Source organism: Dermacentor silvarum, chromosome 3 (genome assembly GCF_013339745.2).
Source record: "Dermacentor silvarum isolate Dsil-2018 chromosome 3, BIME_Dsil_1.4, whole genome shotgun sequence".
Classification (NCBI taxonomy): domain Eukaryota; kingdom Metazoa; phylum Arthropoda; class Arachnida; order Ixodida; family Ixodidae; genus Dermacentor; species Dermacentor silvarum.
In genome coordinates, this window is record NC_051156.1 from 24,442,919 (window position 1) to 24,463,147 (window position 20,229).

The 20,229-nt window shown below is 50.4% G+C and overlaps 1 protein-coding gene across 3 annotated transcripts in view; it reads right to left on the bottom strand.

Moving 5' to 3' along the window:
- The window catches only part of LOC119445386 (lysophospholipid acyltransferase 5-like), a 229,556-nt gene that overhangs the window by 53,171 nt on the left and 156,156 nt on the right, over positions 1-20,229 (bottom strand). For all 3 annotated transcript variants that reach the window (XM_049664504.1, XM_049664503.1, XM_037709693.2), the window contains one exon: positions 1,355-1,661. In XM_049664504.1, the coding sequence (XP_049520461.1) occupies positions 1,355-1,661 (307 nt within the window). The remainder of the gene's footprint in view (positions 1-1,354; positions 1,662-20,229) is intronic.

Here is a 20,229-nt window from a genome sequence, read left to right on the forward strand (position 1 = left end):
CAAAAGCAAGGTACACTCAAAGCACAACGATAGCGGCGAACACAGTCGGCGATCGTCGAAAATCTGATCAGCGGCGAAACGCGTCGGCTTTTATACCTGAGTCATCGAAGGTTCCAGATTAATCCCTGATGCCCGCGTGTCTTCCAGAAAGTTCTAGACAATTCGCGTCGCTCATACAATCAGATTACATGGGCGTCGGTGACCACAGACGACGGATAGAAGCATCGATAACGTCCGAGAAGCTTCCAATGCAGGCGCGTCCTGCGCCGAGCGATAACGTTTAACATTTGTCAGCCAATGTTGAAAGCGGCCACCAGTGAAAGATAAACATGTGTACGTGTCAGTATGATCCGCAGCAGCGTGGCAACACATTCGGAACAGCCGATTTTTTTCGTATTGCTAGCAATGTATTTCGGCCAGGGAATGTTACGAATTTGTATCACATCAAAATTTGTACCAGCCAGGTTCGTATCACTGGGGTTTTTTGCTGTAATGTGAGTCGCACTGTCGGACCCCATGAAAACCCCAAGAATTCAAGGGTTTTCAAGGACAGAAAAGAAATTCCAGGACTTTCAAGGCCTTGAAAACGGAAATTTCACTTTCAAGGGTTTTCAACGACTTCAAGAACCTGTGCGCACCCTGCATGCAGCAAGTGTGCGCATTGCTTGTTTACAACAGAAACACGTGCTTCTGGTTTTGGATTGCTCTGGCAAAACTTGGAGGACACTTAAGCTTAACCTTTAAGAGCGGAACGCGATTGCATTCAAAGATCCCTGACTGCTTCTCACGCTTCCCGGCAACTGCAACTTCATCATCATCAGCCTATATTTATGTCCACTGCAGGATACCGGGGCGGCACTGCAGCTTATGTAACTGCAATGTTTACCTGCAAACGCTATGCACGAAGGCAAGCTTTCTGGTTCTTTTTCCTTTCCCCCACACGGCGAGGTCCGCCGCTGCTGGGGATGTATGGAAGCAAGCGCCATCTGGATGGTGTTGCAAGGAAATGAGCGGGGCACACCCCTCCCACTAAGACAGACCTCAAACGGTAGCTGGTAAAGGGGTTTGTGTTTGAGTTTCTGCGTAACAGAATTATGTTTTCCCGTGCATTCAAATTACAATACAACGCTGTCACGTCGGTAGGTTGTGTGCAAGTCATACTTTACAAATTTTCTGATGCATTTTACTTTGAGAAATTCAACTAGTTCAGTAACGCCTATGCGGCCCATGGAGGGCCTGCATGGTTAGGGATTATTTTTCTTAAACGGACAACGCTGCTGACGCTGACACCGGATTTGCTGCCACATGGGGCCCTTTACGCATTTGGCCCGGGTGCAACAGCCAAGCGACATACCTCAATGTAGCGCTGGTGCGAGAGCAGCACGAAGGGCACGATGCAGTATCCAAACATGGCCAGCACGTAGACCTTGAGGAGGAGGAAGCGAGGCAGTCGCAGGTATGGGTGGTAGATGAGCTGTTTGAGGCGTGGCAGCCGCTCAATCACCTCGAGGGCATCGCGCTCAAACTTCATCACAATGAACTCGTTAAAGAAGCAGACGTAGTAGCCAGAGTGCAGGCCATGCCACAACGCCAAGAAGAACAGGGCGCTCAGTTGAGACAGCTGCTTGTTACCCAGGAAGCGCAGACGCTTGAACACGTACCTGCACAAGCAATGTAAGGGGCTGCAGAACAGGACACGACACCCACTCGCACCTCTGCACTACTGCGACAAGCTATAAATAATTGTCGTAAACAATGCTCCATTTGGAACCCCATTCATTACTCATTGAAGAAATGCTTAAGTTTGTCTCCCACAGGTTGTTTCATGACCTGCCAACTGTAAATGCAATACTGAAATCTTGCGAAAAATATAAAAGTTGTTTGATTAAGCAAGACACACACAGTTTATTAAAAAAAAAATGACCTGACTCTGTTCAGTAGGGAGGCTTCCGTATGACTTGCATCACAAAAAAATGGAACTGTTCATGATGTTTATTCGTGAAAGATCCATGTAATGGTTGCCAAAATTTTGCCTGCCATTTTTGTGGTGTTGCTGCCACAAGGTCAAAATAATCGAGTGGGTCCCAAAAGTATGGCTCAGAAAAATCGCCCTACTACATATTTGCATTCAGTTGAGAACAGTTCGGCCTTAACTAGGTTACAAATTTCAAATTTTGTCATCAATAGTGTCCTGTTGTAGTGATGGTGTAGAAATACGCAATGTCAAAACTGAGTTACGAATTTAACTCTTCATTGGACAAACCTATGCCAGGCAAGTAATACTCAGCATAGTGATAGCGGCAAGAACACTCACCGACCATTGAAAATCTCATCTGCAGATAAGATGCGTTGGCTATTTAAACATGGCTCAATAAAACTTTCCAGCGTGGTGCTCGCTTAAGTTCTAGAATGTACGCCACAATTCTCGTCGCACACGCAATCGGATTACACAAGGCTCGGCAACAGCATAAAGAGCAGATAGAACCAACGATAATGTTCAAGAAACTTCAGATATAGAATGTCGCGTCTTACGTTGGGTGATTACATTTTAACCTTTGTCAGCCGGTGAAAGATGGTCACCAGAAAACATAAAAAGGTACACGTGCAATGCCGCCCTCTTAAAGGGACTGACAACCGATTTTTAAGGACCTAGTTTTTTATGGCGCATTGAAAAGCTCACCCTCACGTAGTGTTTACACCTGCAGCAGCTACTTCAAAAAGCGCGTGGTTATTTTGTAAGCAGGATTTTTCGACCTAAGTAGCCTTTAAAAAAATAAGTCCCTCCTCCAGCAACACTGAGAAATGGAAGCGATGCCGATAGCCCGCCTCACAAATTGTGAACGCCGCCCATCGTTCTGCTTTCACAGAAATGAGTGTAACTCGTTACCACTTGCATTTTCATCTTTTCAACCACTTTTGAAACTAAAACGCTGGTACAATAAGTTTGCGTTGTCATACAAACCTTTCTTTATTTGTACCGTGTTCCCCCATGTACATGCCTACGCCATGGCTGGCGCGCCCCTGTTGTCACTATTCTGTCGATAGACGAGCCAAGCCAAGTCATCGAAAACAAAGGTGAAGACAGAGCCACTTTTCTACTCACTAGAAACAAAGGCTTATCTGCACATTGTAAGTTAGAAAAAACTTGTAACAGAAGAAAGTGTAATGAATTTCAATACTAATAAAAAGACTGAACTGTGTACATTAACTGAAGGTCACATGGTAGACCTTATGCACCTTCATGTTTTATGCCACGTGGGGTGCCAAGGCCATTTTTCGCAAGTTTTAGTGAAGAATTAAAAATATAAATTCACGTTTAATGAGACAAACATGGCTCGTTTTAACCCGTACGATAGGCAATTTTTCCATCAGCGGGGTTATCTCGATTCATCTTCCGAGCGGTTGTATGTCCCTTTAAAGAGCATTGTTCCAATGCTGAACACAAAAGCAAAAAACAAAAGCACATATAATAAAGAAAAATAACTAATGAACATAGAAAAAAAGATCACGGAGTTTGTCAGCTTATATAAAATGGTTTAACACAGAGTACGTGCTAAACTTCAGTCCGTGTGCGACGACACTGTGATTGCGTAATACTTTCCAGCACGACCTCATGGTCCAATGTGCCTGCATAAGTTGGAGGGTCTTGTACGGTCCGAAGTAAGGTCGTAGTAGCTTTTCACAAAGTCCTTCTCAGCGTATTGGGGTCTAATACAGTTGACTCTCATTACAGCGGACCCTCAAAATCCGGCAAAAATGTCAGTTTTATTCAAAGTCTGTAATATCCAAAACTTTGGTCGCAATGTCTAACGTTACTGTAAAGAGTGAGTGAGGAATGTTCATGGTAAAAAAGTTGCAGTTTTGCCTAAAAGGGAAAGCACTGATTGTGATAGCAGATTAGTAGACAGCCATACAAAGTAAGGATAGTAGTTCTATCAGCCTTATAAAGTTGTAAATATTCGCCTACTAAGTGTAACGGCAGAGAAGAGACCTACACCCGCGGTCCCCTGATCGAACACTTCTTTGTGTGTGCTCAGGAGTCGCGCTACCGTTTCTCCTTTTCTGGTGCCATGCATGGCATTTCCCGCCAATGCTTTTCTCACGTAGACTCAACATCTTCCCGAGCCCGCGGCATGCTCGTTTTCCTCCAAAGGGCACAACCGCCGAGCCGCACGTCGGACTTGCCAGCCATTTGGGAAAGCGATATTGAAATATCTCTAGATGCCGTCCCGGCCTGGAAACGCTTCGACTACGCTGCCGAGTTTCCACTGCAGCTCCGGCACGTTGTCCTCCTTCACTATCACCATGTAACCAACATGCATTCGGGACGAAGACGCTGGCTGATAGTGGCGAGCTGAGCGGAGGAAAAGCAAATACTCTTTCTTCCATCGTTTCTATAATTGGTGCAGCAGCCTCGTCTCTATACTTGACCCGCCTTCGCAAGTTTTGCGGGGTGGAGCTAGGCAAACAGTTTGTTGTTCTTACTGGTAGACCTACGATGATGCGCTTGCCGGTTAGGAAGGGCGATGGCGTGAGCGCCTCTACATCCCCGCGGAGTTGCGTTAAAGGCGGCAGTTGACAATCACTTCTACCTCAGCCAGCACAGTGAGGAGTTGTTTGTAAATGAAGCTGCTTCGACCAAGACAGCGTTTAAGCGCATCCTTAATTGTCCGGATGACGTGCTGTCCCACCACTGGGCCCGTCCGGCGATGAATTTCCACTGGATTCGATGAGCACTTGCATAGTCGTGGACGGTCTCGCTGAGCAACAGTCGCAATTGTCTGGAACAGCTGCGGAATGTCTTGGCGTTTTCAGAATATACTACAGAAGCAACACCATGCCTGGATGTAAAACGACGAAATGCAAGGATAAATGCTCACGCTGTCATGGCCGAGGTAATTTCTAGGTGCACTGCTCGTGTCATGAGCAGTGTACCTAGTCATTTCATTAGTCCAAGTTAACCCTTTAGCTGCCAACCCCGAGCTGTACTCGTCAGACGAGTTTGTACCAATATCGCCAACGACGAGTCATACTCTTCTGGCCCGATTTTCCTCTCCTTCCTCCGACAAAGACCTATCACAGTCGTCAATTGCTTTGCTTGCAATTTTCAACCCTAGATGGCAATAGTTGTCTATGAAAAACCGCATTTCGTGCTTTTCATGCGTGTTTTCAGCTGGCAACAGTCATTTCATATTGGCGCTTCGCAAGAAGAATGCCGGTGGTGGCGATGCTCCAAGAAAAAGAGGTGCTTCTTGGAGCAGAACAGAAAGCAGCATTACTGACGACGTGAAATTTGTGTCCCAACAGCAACTCAGATGTTGTCTTCACCATAGATATTGCTTCAGATGACGAGAGCGGCGGCGATGACGACGACAGTAACACACTGAGCAGTGCATGAACACCGATAACCCGCCACCTGCGCCTCTGCGGTTTCACTTCTCTTCAGTGCCCTGAATCTTGCGGCAGCCCACTGCCGAGAATGACATTCTCGGCTGGTTTCGTGCATTTTTTTACTGGGACGTCATGACTGGGAAATCATGGAGACGAACCATTATGCGGTAGCGTACTTTGCTGCTTGGTGTGCTAATTCTAAACAGAAATCAATAATTTTTCAGTCAATAAAACATTTATTTTCAGACTCAGAATAGCATGGTAAAAATTATGTCTACTTAAATAAAATTTGCAACCTTGGTAAATTTTTCGCAAGTTAAATTAGCGGTTAAAGGGTTAATCATTAGTGAAATGACTAACTCAAACAGGAAAGAAAAGAAAGCATGTGTCAAGGATCACCAAAACAAAATCGAATTGGTGAAATGTATAGGGATGGGCGAATAGTGAATTTGAGGTTCGAAGCGAATTCGAAGCGAATAGTGATTTGGTCGAATAGTTCGAATAGTATATATCACATATTACAGTAAAACCTAGTTAATTCGAATTTCACGGGACCCCAATAAATGTCCAAATTAACCGAATGCCAAATTATCAGGGTATCCAGAAAACAATAAGCAAATGCTTACTACATCAGCACGATTTTATTAGTGTAACGGATGAGTAAATCTATTTGCTATTTTGCACAAAAGCAGTGCAGAAGCTGCAATTCTCGTCATCTCGTGACCAATTGGCTCTCGCAGCAGCGATCGAGGCCTCGCAACTTCTTTCACAGCACAGCCGCGGCGCGCGCCATCATTTGTGACACGCTTTGCACTACCGCGCGCACATCCCGATTATTTTTTCGCCAGTAAGCTGACCGCCAACAGATTGCACGTTCATCGCGATGTAGCCGGTGCAAGCTCGACAGCTTTGCACCGAGTCAAATCGAAACAACTGTTTGTCGCAACCGCGGCCGCTATTGACGTGATTATGAATGGCGACTTTGCGGTGCTTAAGGCACGTGGCCGATGCACGCACCGAGTCAGAACGAAACTACCATTCGCTTTAACAGCTGCAGACTAAATCGCGGTTGCTATCTATGCGATCATGGATGGCCACTACGTAGCTTTTTAGGCACGCGGCCGACGTGCAGATTGAGTCAAAATGAAACTACTTTTTGCCGAAACCGCAGCAGCTATCCACGTGATCATGGATGGCGACCATGAAACCCCGCGGTCAACGCATTGTTATGCGGCGGTAAATGCAATAAAGGCCCAAACAGGCACGAAGCGTTTCGTCGTTGCTGTCATTCACGTACGCATAGGGTGATGACATTGGTAATGCCGTGTGTATCTGGAGCCGCCGAATGTAAACACGTCTAACTCTTCATTTCCGGTGCAAGGAAGAGACAGCTGCTGTGACAGGTCTTTACGTATAAACGTGCGTTCGCTGTCGGTGTCAAGCATCAGCCGTACTAGCACGCGGCTATGGTTCCCGGACGTCCAACACTGTGGCTGTCTGGAGCAACACAGACGACGATCGCATGCTGCTCGCAAGAGCTGTTGTTACCTGCGTTTCTCGCGTGGCCGCCTCTCGGTTTTCAGCTCTGACAGGAGCAGTGGATGGCGGACTGCGGGTGACAAGTCGGCTTCAAATCTCACACAGTGTAGAAAGGTGGCGTCCTGAGCATCGGTCACACTTGAGCTATGCTGAAGTTCGGCAACTGCGAGCAACGTGTCCCTGCTTTCCACACTTAAAGCAGCATTGCTGGCTGAAAAGCCACTGGCGCTTTTTTTCCGCAGATAGTGTACCCTGGCAATCGCGTGTCACATGTTCTTGGAGACCGCATAGGGAACACGTAGTCGGTACAGGTATTGAAGTGGTACCTTGTGATGAGGACGATGCTGTTAGTGTTAAGGTAGATCAGGTGGTGTCATGACGACCACTACTTTGCGGTTCACTGACGTCCTCCCTGAAGGGCTCTTCTCACGTGACAAATGACTTCCCTCCTTGCTCTCCACTTCAACTTGAAGGAACCTCATGATTGCATTCACTTTTTCTTCTCTTGATTGATCTGCAGAGTCCGCGCCTGCGTCGGACTTTGTGCGCTTCCGATACAGGATCGCCAGGTCCTCCGACAATGAGCGCATCAGCACTCGATTCAAAACAACTGCGTACTCTGCAGATGGCACGCCAAGACTGTTCAAGTAGCCGGTCCTGAACTGTATTTGCTCGTACAAGTCCCGCAGCCTCAATATTTGTGACAATGACTCGATGATTTCAATGGCAAGTAGGCTTTCGATGTGATCATCTATGAGAATGTCCTTACCGCCAAAACGATCAGTGAGCACCTTGATGGCGATCTTGTAGTTGGCTTCTGTCAGGCATATTCCCTAGATGGCACGCTTTGTAGCTCCGCCCAAGTAAGTCCTCAAATTATTAAACTTCTCAATGTCAGTGAGCTCGGGATGCGTGTAAATGGTTGCCTTGTAGTGCGACCAAAACCCCTGCCACTCACGGGTTTCATAGCTAAAGACGGATACTTGAAGTTTAGGCAAGGCGACTCATAGGGCCGGTGCTCTTGGCCTGCTGCGATTGGCGAGGTCTTGACCATCAATCGAGTGAGCCGCTCCCATGGCACTGCTGTATTCATGATGTCTCAGCTGGTTGCCTTCGACGATCGCAGGACCAACAGACGCACACATGTTCAGCGTAGACTGAAGCCTGCTGACGGTGTTGATGATCTTTTCGTGATACTCGATGGCACCCTTAATTTCTTCCTTGAATTCCTCACCGTCAAGGAGGTCTGCGATTTGTTTATCCAGATCGGCGAGAGCTGTGTCTTTGTCGTGCAGCCTGTCCATCTCCTGCAGGTCGGCGGAAGGCGGTTGAGTGCCTTGCAGGAGCATCTCCCTGGTCTCTGAAAGGAGTCGTGTAGTGGCAGCCCGAAGGACGCCTCGATGCCTGCGCAACTTTTCCATCCTCAGTACGGTATCGGTGTGATAGACGCCGGCCTTCTCCCGGGTTTCGGCACCAATAATGTAGCGGCAAAGAAGAGACCGACACCTGCGATTCCCTGGTCGAACACTTTTTTTTTTACGTGTTCATGAGTTGCGCTGCCGCCCACATCGCCTTCTTTTCCCTTTTCTCGTGTCATGAATGGCATTTCTCGCCAATGCCTTTACCCACTAGACTCAACACTAGCTAAATTAACAAGCTCGGTGTCATGCGTGCACAGGTAAACATGAGCACATCTCGCTCGATGACCACGGTAAGTTGCTGTCAAAACGCTGCAGTCGGGAAGCGCAGCAACAGCAGCGAACGAACTAAATGTCAAAAGCTCAGCACATACGAAAGGACAAAGTGCACCGAACGCACTTTGTATTTTCAAGATAAGATCACTTTCAAAATACAGCGCTTGGGCCGCGCTGTAAGCAGCAGCCCTGCAAAAGAGATGGTGCATTCCGCCTCTCCTCCGTGCGCGCAATTGAGCCACGATTGTCGGCTGACCTTCAAAAGTCTGTTGTCAGCCAGTGTCGACTCAGCAAAAGTACGTTTTATACGCCAGATTTTGAAAAAAATTGCCGCTAATTTTGTCCGCTGTAGCTGATATTTCGATGTAGCGCGGTCCATTAAAAGTGAACTTCGTTGCATTACTAAAATAGGTAGAGCAAACTAAGGTTGAAATATGGTGCGCGTGGTGTTATCGAAGGTGGGAGTCAGACTCCAGCCGTCCCGATGTACAAAAACTGTTTATTGAACATATACAACCATATATATAACAAAAAACGGAAGCATCCCCTGGGGAATAAAGAATTCAAATGGATAACGAAACTGAATACAACATACAGTAAAAGCTCGATGATACGATCACGGCTAATACGAATTTCCGGATGATACGAATTTTTCTGTGGTCCCGGCCGAGCCCCATTACTTTGCAACGGGCTAGAGAACGGTTGTTACGAATCGATTTTCAACCTGCGTCGGTTGATACGAATAAACGCCGCCCCACCGATGGCCGCGAAAGAGAACAGTGCGCAGTCACGCGCTTTCTCTCCTCTTTTGATGCGGAGGCGCGGCGCCGGACAGCGCGGACTCCGCGACTGGGCGCGAAGAATTTGAAGCGGTGGCGCTTTTGGTGCTTTTGTACTTTTCCTCCTTTTCTGCGAGCCGTCAGATGGAGTGGCTGCTGCGCTTCGGGCCGCGTTCTTCGTGTTTGCGCCATTTTGCCTAGTCGCAGCGAGCTATGTCTCGCAAGCGGAAAGCACTCTCCTTTAAAGAGAAATTAGACATTCTTCGAAAGGTCGATGAGGATCCCAAGAGGAAGCGGACGGAGTTGGCTAAGGAGCTAGGCCTCGCAACGTCAACACTGAGCACAATTGTTGCACAGCGAGACTATCATGAAAAACGTGCTTTCGTTCAACGTCAACGCGAAGCAAGCGAATTCGAACACGCTTATTTCGAACATACCGTGCACCGACAATGCTCTTAGCAGCGCGCCAAATCATGCGGCGGCGCCTCTGACCGGCATTGCTCCGACACCGCCATAGAGCAAAAGCTCAGGAGACCCCTCAATGCCGCGCGCGAAGGAACGGGGAAAAAAAAAAAGAACCCGCGGCGGAAATTTCCTTCTCTCTCAAATTGCAAGGTCGCCGTTTCTGCATCGCGCGGGAACAAGCGTGTACGTGCCGACTAGAGTGTTCTAGACAACCGTATTCTAGTACACACTAGTGCCGACGTCTCAGCCACGCGGATAAAATGGCAGTGAACCCTTCTCCTCTATTTTCTAGTCACATGTTGACCTTGCACGCTGCGGCAGCAGCGCAGAGGGAAGCAGCGGCGGAGGCACAGTCGGGCCAACGAAACTGCCACGCCCGCAAATGCTCGCTTCCCGATAACGGCAGAAAACGAAACTTCAGGGGGCGGCTAAAATAAGCTGGCGCCAGCACGGCGGCGGGCGCGCACGGAGATGTGCGCACGGAGTCGAAGGTGAGAGAGCTACGAGGGAGTTGAGAGGGAGGGCGAGGGGAGCCATCGAAGCGGCGGAGTTGACGCGGCCAAATCCGCTTCCCTGCCGCCCTCCTCCCTCACCTTCGACGGTCTCCGCGCGCACCCGTGTGCCGGCGCCGCCCGCTCGCTCCCTGAAGCTTCGTTTTCTGTCGTTATCGGGAAGCGACCGTTAGCCGGCATGGGCAGTTTCGTGGACCGCGCTTGCTATGCACTTGCGTGCCGCGATATTTCACGAATCGCACCGTTCGTGCATGGTGCTATGGTGCACGAATACTTCAAAAATGCGTCCTTTTAATTCGAACAAATTTTCGGGCCCCTTCGAGTTCGAATTATCGAGATTCGACAGTAGTTTTAATTGTGTTTCGATGATACGAATTTCGGCTAATACGAATATTTTTCGTGACCCCGTGAGATTTGTATCATCGAGCTTTTACTGTACTTACTTTTAGTGATTAGTTGTTAGTAATTATTAGTAAGGAAACCCCAAGGCATGCACACTGTACTTATTTACACGTATTTACAGACCATGTACACAATGTCAGACAGCCAACTAGTTGGTCCGATAGTCCGGCACTCTCGGGTCGGCCGCTTTGGACGTCGCTGTCGACAGGCTCACAGACTGCTGCTGCAGTATGCCAGGAGACCGCGCCTGCGCCCTGGGAGAAGGTGGCTGTAGCACGGCAGGCTGCAGCACATCAGGAGACGGCGGCTGCGACGTGGCAGGCTGCAGTATGGCACTAAATTGGCCTGGTTCACAGGTGCCCCTCTCCGGAACACTGGAAAGCTTGAAGGCATTCCACGTACGGCCGTCTCCAAGTTGGAAAGAGGCTGGTCCCCTCCTCTCAATCACTTAAGTTGAAGAAAAGGAGCAGTCTGCCTTGAAACGAACGGGCGGTTTTTTGATACGGACAAAGTTGCCTGCGGCTATCTTCGTCTTCTTGGCAGCTCTCCTTTTGTCCGTGTAGTGCTTGCTGCTCTGCTGTTGACTCCAGACCCTTCGACGGAGTCGCGCCGACTCCTTGGCTGGGTCTCCCGCAAATGCTGGTGCTGAGAAACCCACGACATCCAGCCTGGTTCGGGGCATTCTACCATGCAGCAGAACTGCTGGGGGGACCCTGGTGGTGGCCTGCGGAGTACACCGGTAAATGGCAAGGTATTCTGTGACTGCTTGCCGGAGTGGTAATCTTTCGAGGAGTGCGACTTGAATGAAGTTTTTCAATGTGCGATTGAACTGTTCTATTTGCCCATTCGCTTGGGGGTAGTATACCGAAGAACGTTAAAGACGGATGCCTCTGTTTTGCAGGAAGGTGATGAATTCATGCAAAGTGAACTGGGGTACTTTGTCTCAAACGATCTCTTCATGGGGAAAAACACTTGTTAAAAAGTCTTTCACGGTGCTCGTGGACACTTCACTAAAAAAACATACTTCCGACCACTTAGAATGGTAGTCAACAAGCATTACAGCAAATCTGCTGTTGTAAGCTGCATGCTCCAAAGGACCAACAATGTCTAGGCCAAGCTTCTGCCACGGTCGCTCAGGCCATTCAACAGGTTGCAACAGTGCTGGTGATGTGTTAGTGGTCTTATCTGCCTCAAAGCAGGTGTGGCAGTTTTTCCCTGTCGTTTCCACTTGCTTATCCATTCATGGCCACCAGAACCGCTCACGCAGTCGCGCCTTAGTGCGCGTGGTACCCGGATGTGTCTCGTGCGCGGTGCCGATGATCTCAGCCGTGAGGGAGGACGGAACAATGAGGCGCTCTGCACGCAGTAGCAGGTTATCAACAGCAGAAATTTCTTCCCGAATAAGGTAGAATGGCTTCGCCTCTTCTGATATGGACTTAACTGGTGGCCAGGAACTCAGCACGAATAGCTTGATGGTTTCCAGGCAATCGTAGTCGACGATGGCCTGCCTGAACTTCTCCTTTGTCACGCAGGCTGGCTCAATGAACGAGACTATTTCTTCCTCCTTAGCAATCTCTGCCTCCGAGGTAGGTGCAGACAGCCGAGAAAGTGCATCTGCTACAGTGTTTGTGAACCCCTTGGGGTATTCAATAGTGAAATTGTAGCAAAGCAGTCGTGCACCCCAGCGTGCGATTCAGAGTGGGCATCGTTCATCTCCTTTGACGACAGTAAGGACACCAGTGCCTGGTGGTCTGTTCGAACTGTGAAATGGCGATCCCAAAGGTACGTGTGCCATCGCTCGCATGCCCAAATACATGCAAGTGCTCCTTATTCACCGACTGAATATTTTCTCTCCGCAGGCAACAGTGTACGAGATGCGAAAGCGACTGTGCGTGCTCGTAGCCACTTTATTGCTGCAGGACTGCTCCCAGCCCACAGTCGGACGCGTCAGTCAACACAATGACTGGAAGTGATGGATCGAACATCTGGAGGACTGTACTCGACAAAAGCATTTCCTTCACCCTCCTAAAACTGCTGTCTGCTTCGGCTGACCAGATGAACTGCTTATTTTTGCGAAGCAAGACTCTCATAGGCTCGACCACTTACGCGAAGTGTGGAACAAACTTCCAGTAGTATTCTACAAGACCCAGGAACGAACGGAGGATGGCAACATCACTTGGCATGTTAACTATGAAGTCCACCTTCTCTGGGAGTGGTGAGATACCACGTGCCCTAGAAACGCAAGTTCTCGAACGTCAAAGAGGCATTGTTGGTCAGTTTCAGACCTGCGTTCTTGATCTTTTGCAGCATGGTCTTCAAGTTTAAAAGATGTTCTTCTGCGGTCTTGCCAAAAATGATCACATCATCAATGTAGAACAACACGCTAGGGCAGCGGTCAAGGATTGTTGCCATCATCTTGCGAAGCAAATGAACAATGTGACGCTAGCTCCCGTAGAGCGGCAACAAAGTCATGATCGGACTCGCCTGTGTTTTGGCTGTGGCAGTGAAAGTGATGACGCTCGACGATAACGTTGCACGATGTTGAGAACTAGTGCAGTAATGTGACGAGTGCAGTGTCATATTCGACAGGAGGGGCCACGACAGACTTGTCATCGGCGAGTGCTGCGGCACTTGGCGCTTTCCGGTGCTGCGGCGCTGGTCCCTGCATGCAATGTCTGACAAATACGCCCCCAAACAATGCAAAAGATTAGCCTTGAGTTGCTCCGGCTTGAATGCGGCGGCTCCGGATGCCAGCAAGTAAACGTTGAACATCTGCTCCCATGGCAATGACGGACGACCAGGCGTAGGAAGGAAAAACGGTGGCGGAGCAAGCCCGGTGAAGCTCATGGTGGGCGGATCCGGATAGTGCTGCGGGGCTGGGGGTACGTTCACAGCATCCTTGTCGCCAATGTGGTGTTTTTGAAGGTGGGAGTAGCACTCCAGCCGTCCCAATGTACAAAAGCAGTTTATTGAACATATACAAACATATATATATTGTCACGAGCCTCGAGAAGTAGTCCTGAAGGTTTAATAAACGTAGAGCAGCTGGCTCTTGGAAGACGCGACCGGGGCGCGGTCTTCTTTCTTCTCTTGGGCTCGACCCACTCTTGCCCTCGACCCACTACCTACAGGTGGCAATATCCCCCCTTCCTAACAAAAGCATCGCCTCGATGCTAAAAGAAAATATAGGCGTAGAAGACAAAGAAGAGGAAGGCAGGCAAAGTGAATGTACACAAAAAAAATGTAGCCGTCACGCCGGCACAGTCAATGAACGAAGAAGCAAGCTCCCAAAGATAAATGAAAAGTAGAAACAAAGAAGGGAATGAGAGAAAAAAAATGAAAACAAAAAAAAATTACGGACGCGCAATGTACGGCTTCATGCGCACAACATGAACTATGTCTGAGGTCGGTTGTCTTTGTGTCCTACTCCGTGTCTGCGATGTTGTGTCTGGAACAACTTCGTAGTTTACGTCACTGACGCGGCGGAGCACTTTATACGGACCGAAATACCAGCTCAGAAGCTTTTCACAAAGGCCACGACGGCGAACGGGGGTCCACACCCAAACTTGGTCCCCGGGGTTGTAGGTCACGTCCCTGTGGCGGATGTTGTAGCGTCGTGCGTCTGCCTGCTGCTGCTGCTGGCCGATATGCAGCCGCGCGAGCTGCCGAGCTTCCTCAGCACGCTCTGCAAATTCCTCGGCGTCAGTTGTCAATAGGTCAGCGTCTTGACACGGCAGCATAGCGTCCAGCATCGTCTGAACTTCGCGACCGTAGAGAAGGCGAAAGGGCGTGAAGCGCGTCGTCTCTTCCATGGCGGTGTTATACACGAAGGTCACGTAAGGCAAGATCCAATCCCATGTTTTGTGTTGAACGTCGATGTACATTGCGAGCATGTCTGTGACAGTCTTATTCAGTCGCTCGGTAAGTCCGTTGGTCTGCGGATGGTACGCGGTCGTCTTGCGATGCCTGGTGTTGCTCAATTCAAAAACTTCGTCCATAAGCTGTGCTGTGAATGCTGTCCCTCTGTCTGTTATTACAGTGGAGGGAGCACCATGACGCAAGACGATGTGGCGCATGAATAACTGCGCTACCTCTGAGGCCGTGGCTCGTGGGATCGCCTGCGTCTCCGCATAGCGTGTTAAATAATCAGTCGCGACGATCACCCATTTGTTACCGTCGGCCGAGAGAGGAAACGGTCCGAGAATGTCCATGCCGACTTGGTCGAAAGGCGTGTGAGGTGCTTCAATTGGCTGAAGTAAGCCAGCTGGTTTAACGGATGGTGTCTTGCGGCACTGGCATTCACGGCAGCCTTTAACGTACTGTTTGACGGTTGCCGAAAGCCCGGGCCAATAGTACATTTCACTTACTCGAGTGTTCGTGAAAAGCCTAAATGACCAGATGTCGGTGCGTCATGGCAAGCGAAGAGGATGTCGTCGCGCATGTCTCTTGGAACCACCAGGAGGTAAGCACGGCTGGTCGAACGAGCATTCTTCTTATAAAGCACGTTGTCTCGCAGACAGAAGGACGTCAGCGAGCGGGACAGATGGCGTGGTATGGTTGTGTCGCGGCTCTCTAAATGATCGATGATCGGTCTAATCTCAGCGTCGTCACGCTGCCGTCTGCTCAAGTCCGACGAACTAATGGCGCCCAGGAAGCCGTCATCATCCTCTGTTTCCTGACTGGCAGGATCAATGGGTGCGCGGGACAGCGTGTCAGCGTCTTTATGCTTACAGCCAGACTTATAAACGATGGTGATGTCAAATTCTTGTAGTCGCAAGCTCCACCGTGCCAGTCGTCCTGAAGGGTCACGCATGCTTGCCAACCAACAGAGGGCATGGTGGTCCGTCACTACTTTGAAGGGACGACCATAGAGATAGGGGCGAAACTTGATGATCGCCCACACAACCGCGAGGCACTCTTTCTCCGTAGTCGAATAATTCGCCTCGGCACGGGACAGGGAGCGGCTGGCATACGCTATAACTCTTTCCACTCCATCTTGAAGCTGGACGAGCACTGCGCCAAGGCCAATGCTGCTGGCGTCGGTATGCACCTCAGTATCAGCATCATCGTCAAAATGTGCAAGAACGGGTGCTGACTGGAGGCGCTGTCGTAATTCAGCAAAAGCCGCCTGTAGCTCATTATGCCACACAAATGGCGTATCATCCCTCGTAAGGCGTGTCAGGGGTTCCGCTATCTTCGAAAAGCCTTTAATAAACCGGCGATAGTAGGCACACAAACCCAGGAAGCGCCAGACGGCCTTCTTATCGGCAGGAGCTGGAAACGCGGCCACAGCGGCAAGCTTGTCGGGATAGGGTCGGACCCCTTTCGCGCTTACTACATGCCCGAGGAACTTGAGCTCTTCGTAACCAAAGTGGCACTTTTCGGGCTTAAGTGTGAGGTCTGCCGATCGGATGGCTTCTAGCACACTCCGTAGGCAGTGAAGATGCTGCTTGAACGTTTCAGAGAAGATGACCACATCATCCAGGTACACAAGACAGGCCTGCCACTTCAGTCCAGTAAGGACAGTGTCCATCATTCGCTGGAAAGTAGCCGGGGCTGAACACAAGCCAAAAGGAAACACTCGAAATTCATAGAGCCCATCTGGAGTCACAAAGGCTGTTTTCTCGCGGTCGCGTTCGTCTACCTCGATTTGCCAGTACCCACTTTTTAAATCGAGAGAAGAAAAATAGTGGGCACGCCGTAGTCTATCTAACGAGTCGTCGATACGCGGCAGCGGGTACACGTCCTTTTTAGTCACGTTGTTGAGCTTGCGGTAGTCGACACAGAAGCGTAGCCTTCCGCCTTTCTTTTTGACAAGAACGACCGGAGACGACCACGGGCTGTTGGAAGGTTCGATGACGCCATCGTCAAGCATCTCCCGGACTTGCGTACGTATGGCTTCGCGTTCTTTTGCCGACACGCGGTAAGGCTGCTGGTGTATCGGGCATGCGTCTTCGTACGTGATGATCCTGTGTTTAGTGATGGAAGTCTGGCGTACCTTGGAAGAATGTGCGAAGCAGGTCCTGAATTCAAGCAAGAGCTTGCGCAGTGCTGTCTGGCTATCGGTGGACAGTTCAGAATTGATGTCGAGATGGCCCAGAGGTGTGTCTGCTGTCTCCACTAATTCTGACGTGAAGCAGTTAACGTTTGCTACTGCGTCAGCAAACGCTAACGAAGTGCCGCGGAACAGGTGTCGGTGCTCGTAGCTAAAGTTGGTAACAAGCAATTGCGAATGACCAGCACGAATCTGTAGAACACTTCGAGGCACACAAACAGCTTGCTTCAGTAGGTGTTCCAAGTTACTTTCGGCCACCGCTTCGCCATCGTGTAAGCCACAGCATGTAACGTCGACGAGGACACTGGCTCGTGGAAGAAACGTTACACTGTCTGCCGAAACACGAAGTACGTCGTCGCGCCGTTGGCCGTCTTGCACGTCGATTGCTCGTGTGGCAGAGAAAGTGATACGACGCTCTTGCAGATCGATAATCGCGCCGTTGGCCGTCTTGCACGTCGATTGCTCGTGTGGCAGAGAAAGTGATACGACACTCTTGCAGATCGATAATCGCGCCGTACTCCTGCAGGAAGTCAACACCAAGAATAACGTCGCGAGAGCATTCGCGTAAGACAAGGCAGCTCGCAACGAATGTAGATCCTTGAAACTCAACTCTAGTCGTGCAGGCGCCCAGCGGAGTAACGACGTGGCCGCAAGCCGTCCGAATCTGCGAGTTATGCCAGGGCGTGATCACTTTCTTAATCTGCGTTGCTATTTTCCTGCTTAGTATCGTGTAGTCTGCACCGGTGTCCACATAGCACTCACAGCATAACCGTCAATAGTCACTGGTATATCGAGCGAAAGCCAGTCGTCTCGATCAGCTGCAGGTGATGGCGGATTGATATGTTTCCGTAACTGCGTCCGTCGGAGGTCTTCAGCGCTTCGACCTTCAGCGACCTCGCCCCCAAAGATAGCCTCAGTTAGTTTTCCCGGCGGGGACTGGTCGACCGCTCGGGAGAGTAGCGCTGGGGCGGAGGTGAAAATCGTCTCGGAGACGGCGATCGCGACTGCCGCCTGGCAGGCGGTGGCAAGTGCTGCTGAGAGAGGTAGTCCTCAATGTTCCGGGGTCGCTGGACGTATCGGGGTGGCGGCGAGTATGCAGAAAAGCTGCGAATCCCAAGGCGCCGGTATGGGCACTGGCGGTACTAGTGGTCAGCTTCACCGCAGTGGAAGCACAGAGGCCGTTGATCGGGTGTGCGCCAAACATCCGACTTCCGAGGGGGTGGGCGTCTGTCGTCAACGTAGTGAACCGCTTGCTCCGAATGGTGGGCACATGGAGCGGCATGAACAACCAGCGGCGGTGTATACCCAGCGTCGTAGTACGACATCGGCTGCGCCGACTGAATTGACACCGTAGGAGGAGCACGAACGAACAGCGGCGGAGAGGGAGCAGGGCACTTCAGGGCTTCCGCGTAGGTCGCACGTGGATATTCAGGAGGTACTGCCGCAGCGTTAGCAAGAGGCAAGGTGTCAAGGAGCACCTGGTGCACTTCGTCCTTGATAATGCTCGCTATGGAGCTTACCGTAGGGTGCGGTGTTACGGCGGTCTTTTGCAACTCTTCACGCACGACAGAGCAGATGAGTTCTCGCAGACAGTCACCGTTGCTTCCTATGGCCGTGAAAATGTCAGCAGCAGACATGCTGTTCGCTTGCCGCTCATACATGTTCGAGCGATGCAGAAGCATCTTTTCCATAGTCACGGCCTCAGACAAGAACTCCGCTACCGTCTTCGGAGGGCTCCGTACGAGGCCAGCGAAGAGTTGCTCCTTGACCCCGCGCATCAGATGGCGTAACTTCTCCGTCATTCTTGGATCCGCCCGTCGGAAGAGGCGCGTCATGTCTTCGACGTAAGTGGTCACAGTTTCATTTGGCAACTGGACGCGGGCCTGAATCGCACGTTCCGCTCGTTCGTGGCGATCAGCACTGGTGTATGTCTCCAAAAGCTGACGACAAAACTCGCGCCACGACGTCAGTTGCCCCTCGCGGTTCTGAAACCACGTATGCGCGCCATCCTCCAGGTAGAAGTAGACCATGTCGGAGTTTTTCCGCGTCGTTCCATTCGTTCACAGAGGCCACGCGCTCGTATTCGACCATCCAGTCTTCGACGTCTTCGAACACTGTGCCATGAAACGTCTTCGGGATCCGTGGGCTCTCAAGTGTGTAACGGTTCGACATCGTGCTTCCCGTACCGGTTGGGGCGGTTTGAAGAGAAGCGCTGGTCATGCCGGTTGATGTGGTGGAAACTGTAGCGTTGACGACTTCTGGATTAAGTCCCCTGTGCCTGTGGCTGGCCCGATGCACGGGAGTGTCGACAGGCACTGGATTTGTAGCGCGGATCCTTGGAGGGGTCTGCAACATCCGTGAAGACGCTTACCCTGCACCTCCACCAGTTTGTCACGAGCCTCGAGAAGTAGTCCTGAAGGTTGTTTAATAAACGTAGAGCAGCTGGCTCTTGGAAGACGCGACCGTCGGGGATGGCTCGAGCAGAGAAGGGGCGCGCGGTCTTCTTTCTTCTCTTGGGCTCGACCCACTCTTGCCCTCAACCCACTACCTACAGGTGGCAATATAACGAAGAACAGAAGCGCCCCCTGGGGAATCAGGCATTCAAATGAACAACAAAACTGAATACAACAGTCCGTTATATCTGAAAGTCTGTTGTATGCGGGTCCGGTGTAACGAGCGTAGACTGTACTGCGAGGCTGGTATTCCACGTAGTGTCGTCGAAGATTGTAGCATTGACTGTCAGTACTTTGCTGGTTCTTGATGCACAGGTGGGCGAGCTGGTGGGCTTCTTCGGAACGCTGGAGATGTGCAGCGACATTGATGGTGTGTTTATTGGTGATGTGTGGCAGCATGGCGTCAAGCGTCGTCACAGCGTTCCTTCCATAAACCAGCCTGAACGGCATTATCTTATTTGTCTCTTGCACTGCCTTGTTGTAAGCGAAGGTTAAGTACGGAAGGACAGCATCCTAAGTCTTGTGTTAAACGTTGATGTACACTGCTAACTTGCCGGCGAACATGTTGTTCAAGTGTTGCATTAGACAATTCGTCTGCAGGTCGTAGGTGGTTGTCCTCCGATGACTTGTCTGGCTACAATACAGGATGGCTTGAGTAAACGCAGCAGTAAAAGTCGTTGCTCTGTCGGTGATGAGGACTTCTGGCAAACTACGTCACAGCATAATGTCCTCGACGAAAAGTTTCGGCCCTTCCGCCGCACTACCTTTGGGAAGGACTTTCGTTTCAACATGGCGGGAAAGTAGTCAGTGGCCACAACGAGCCACATGTTTCCCGACGTTGACATCACTTGTTTCCTGATGTTGACAAGTTCATCCCAACCTGCTAAAACGGTTGGCAAGGAGGCTCTATCAGCTGTAGCTATCCCACTGGCCTTGTCG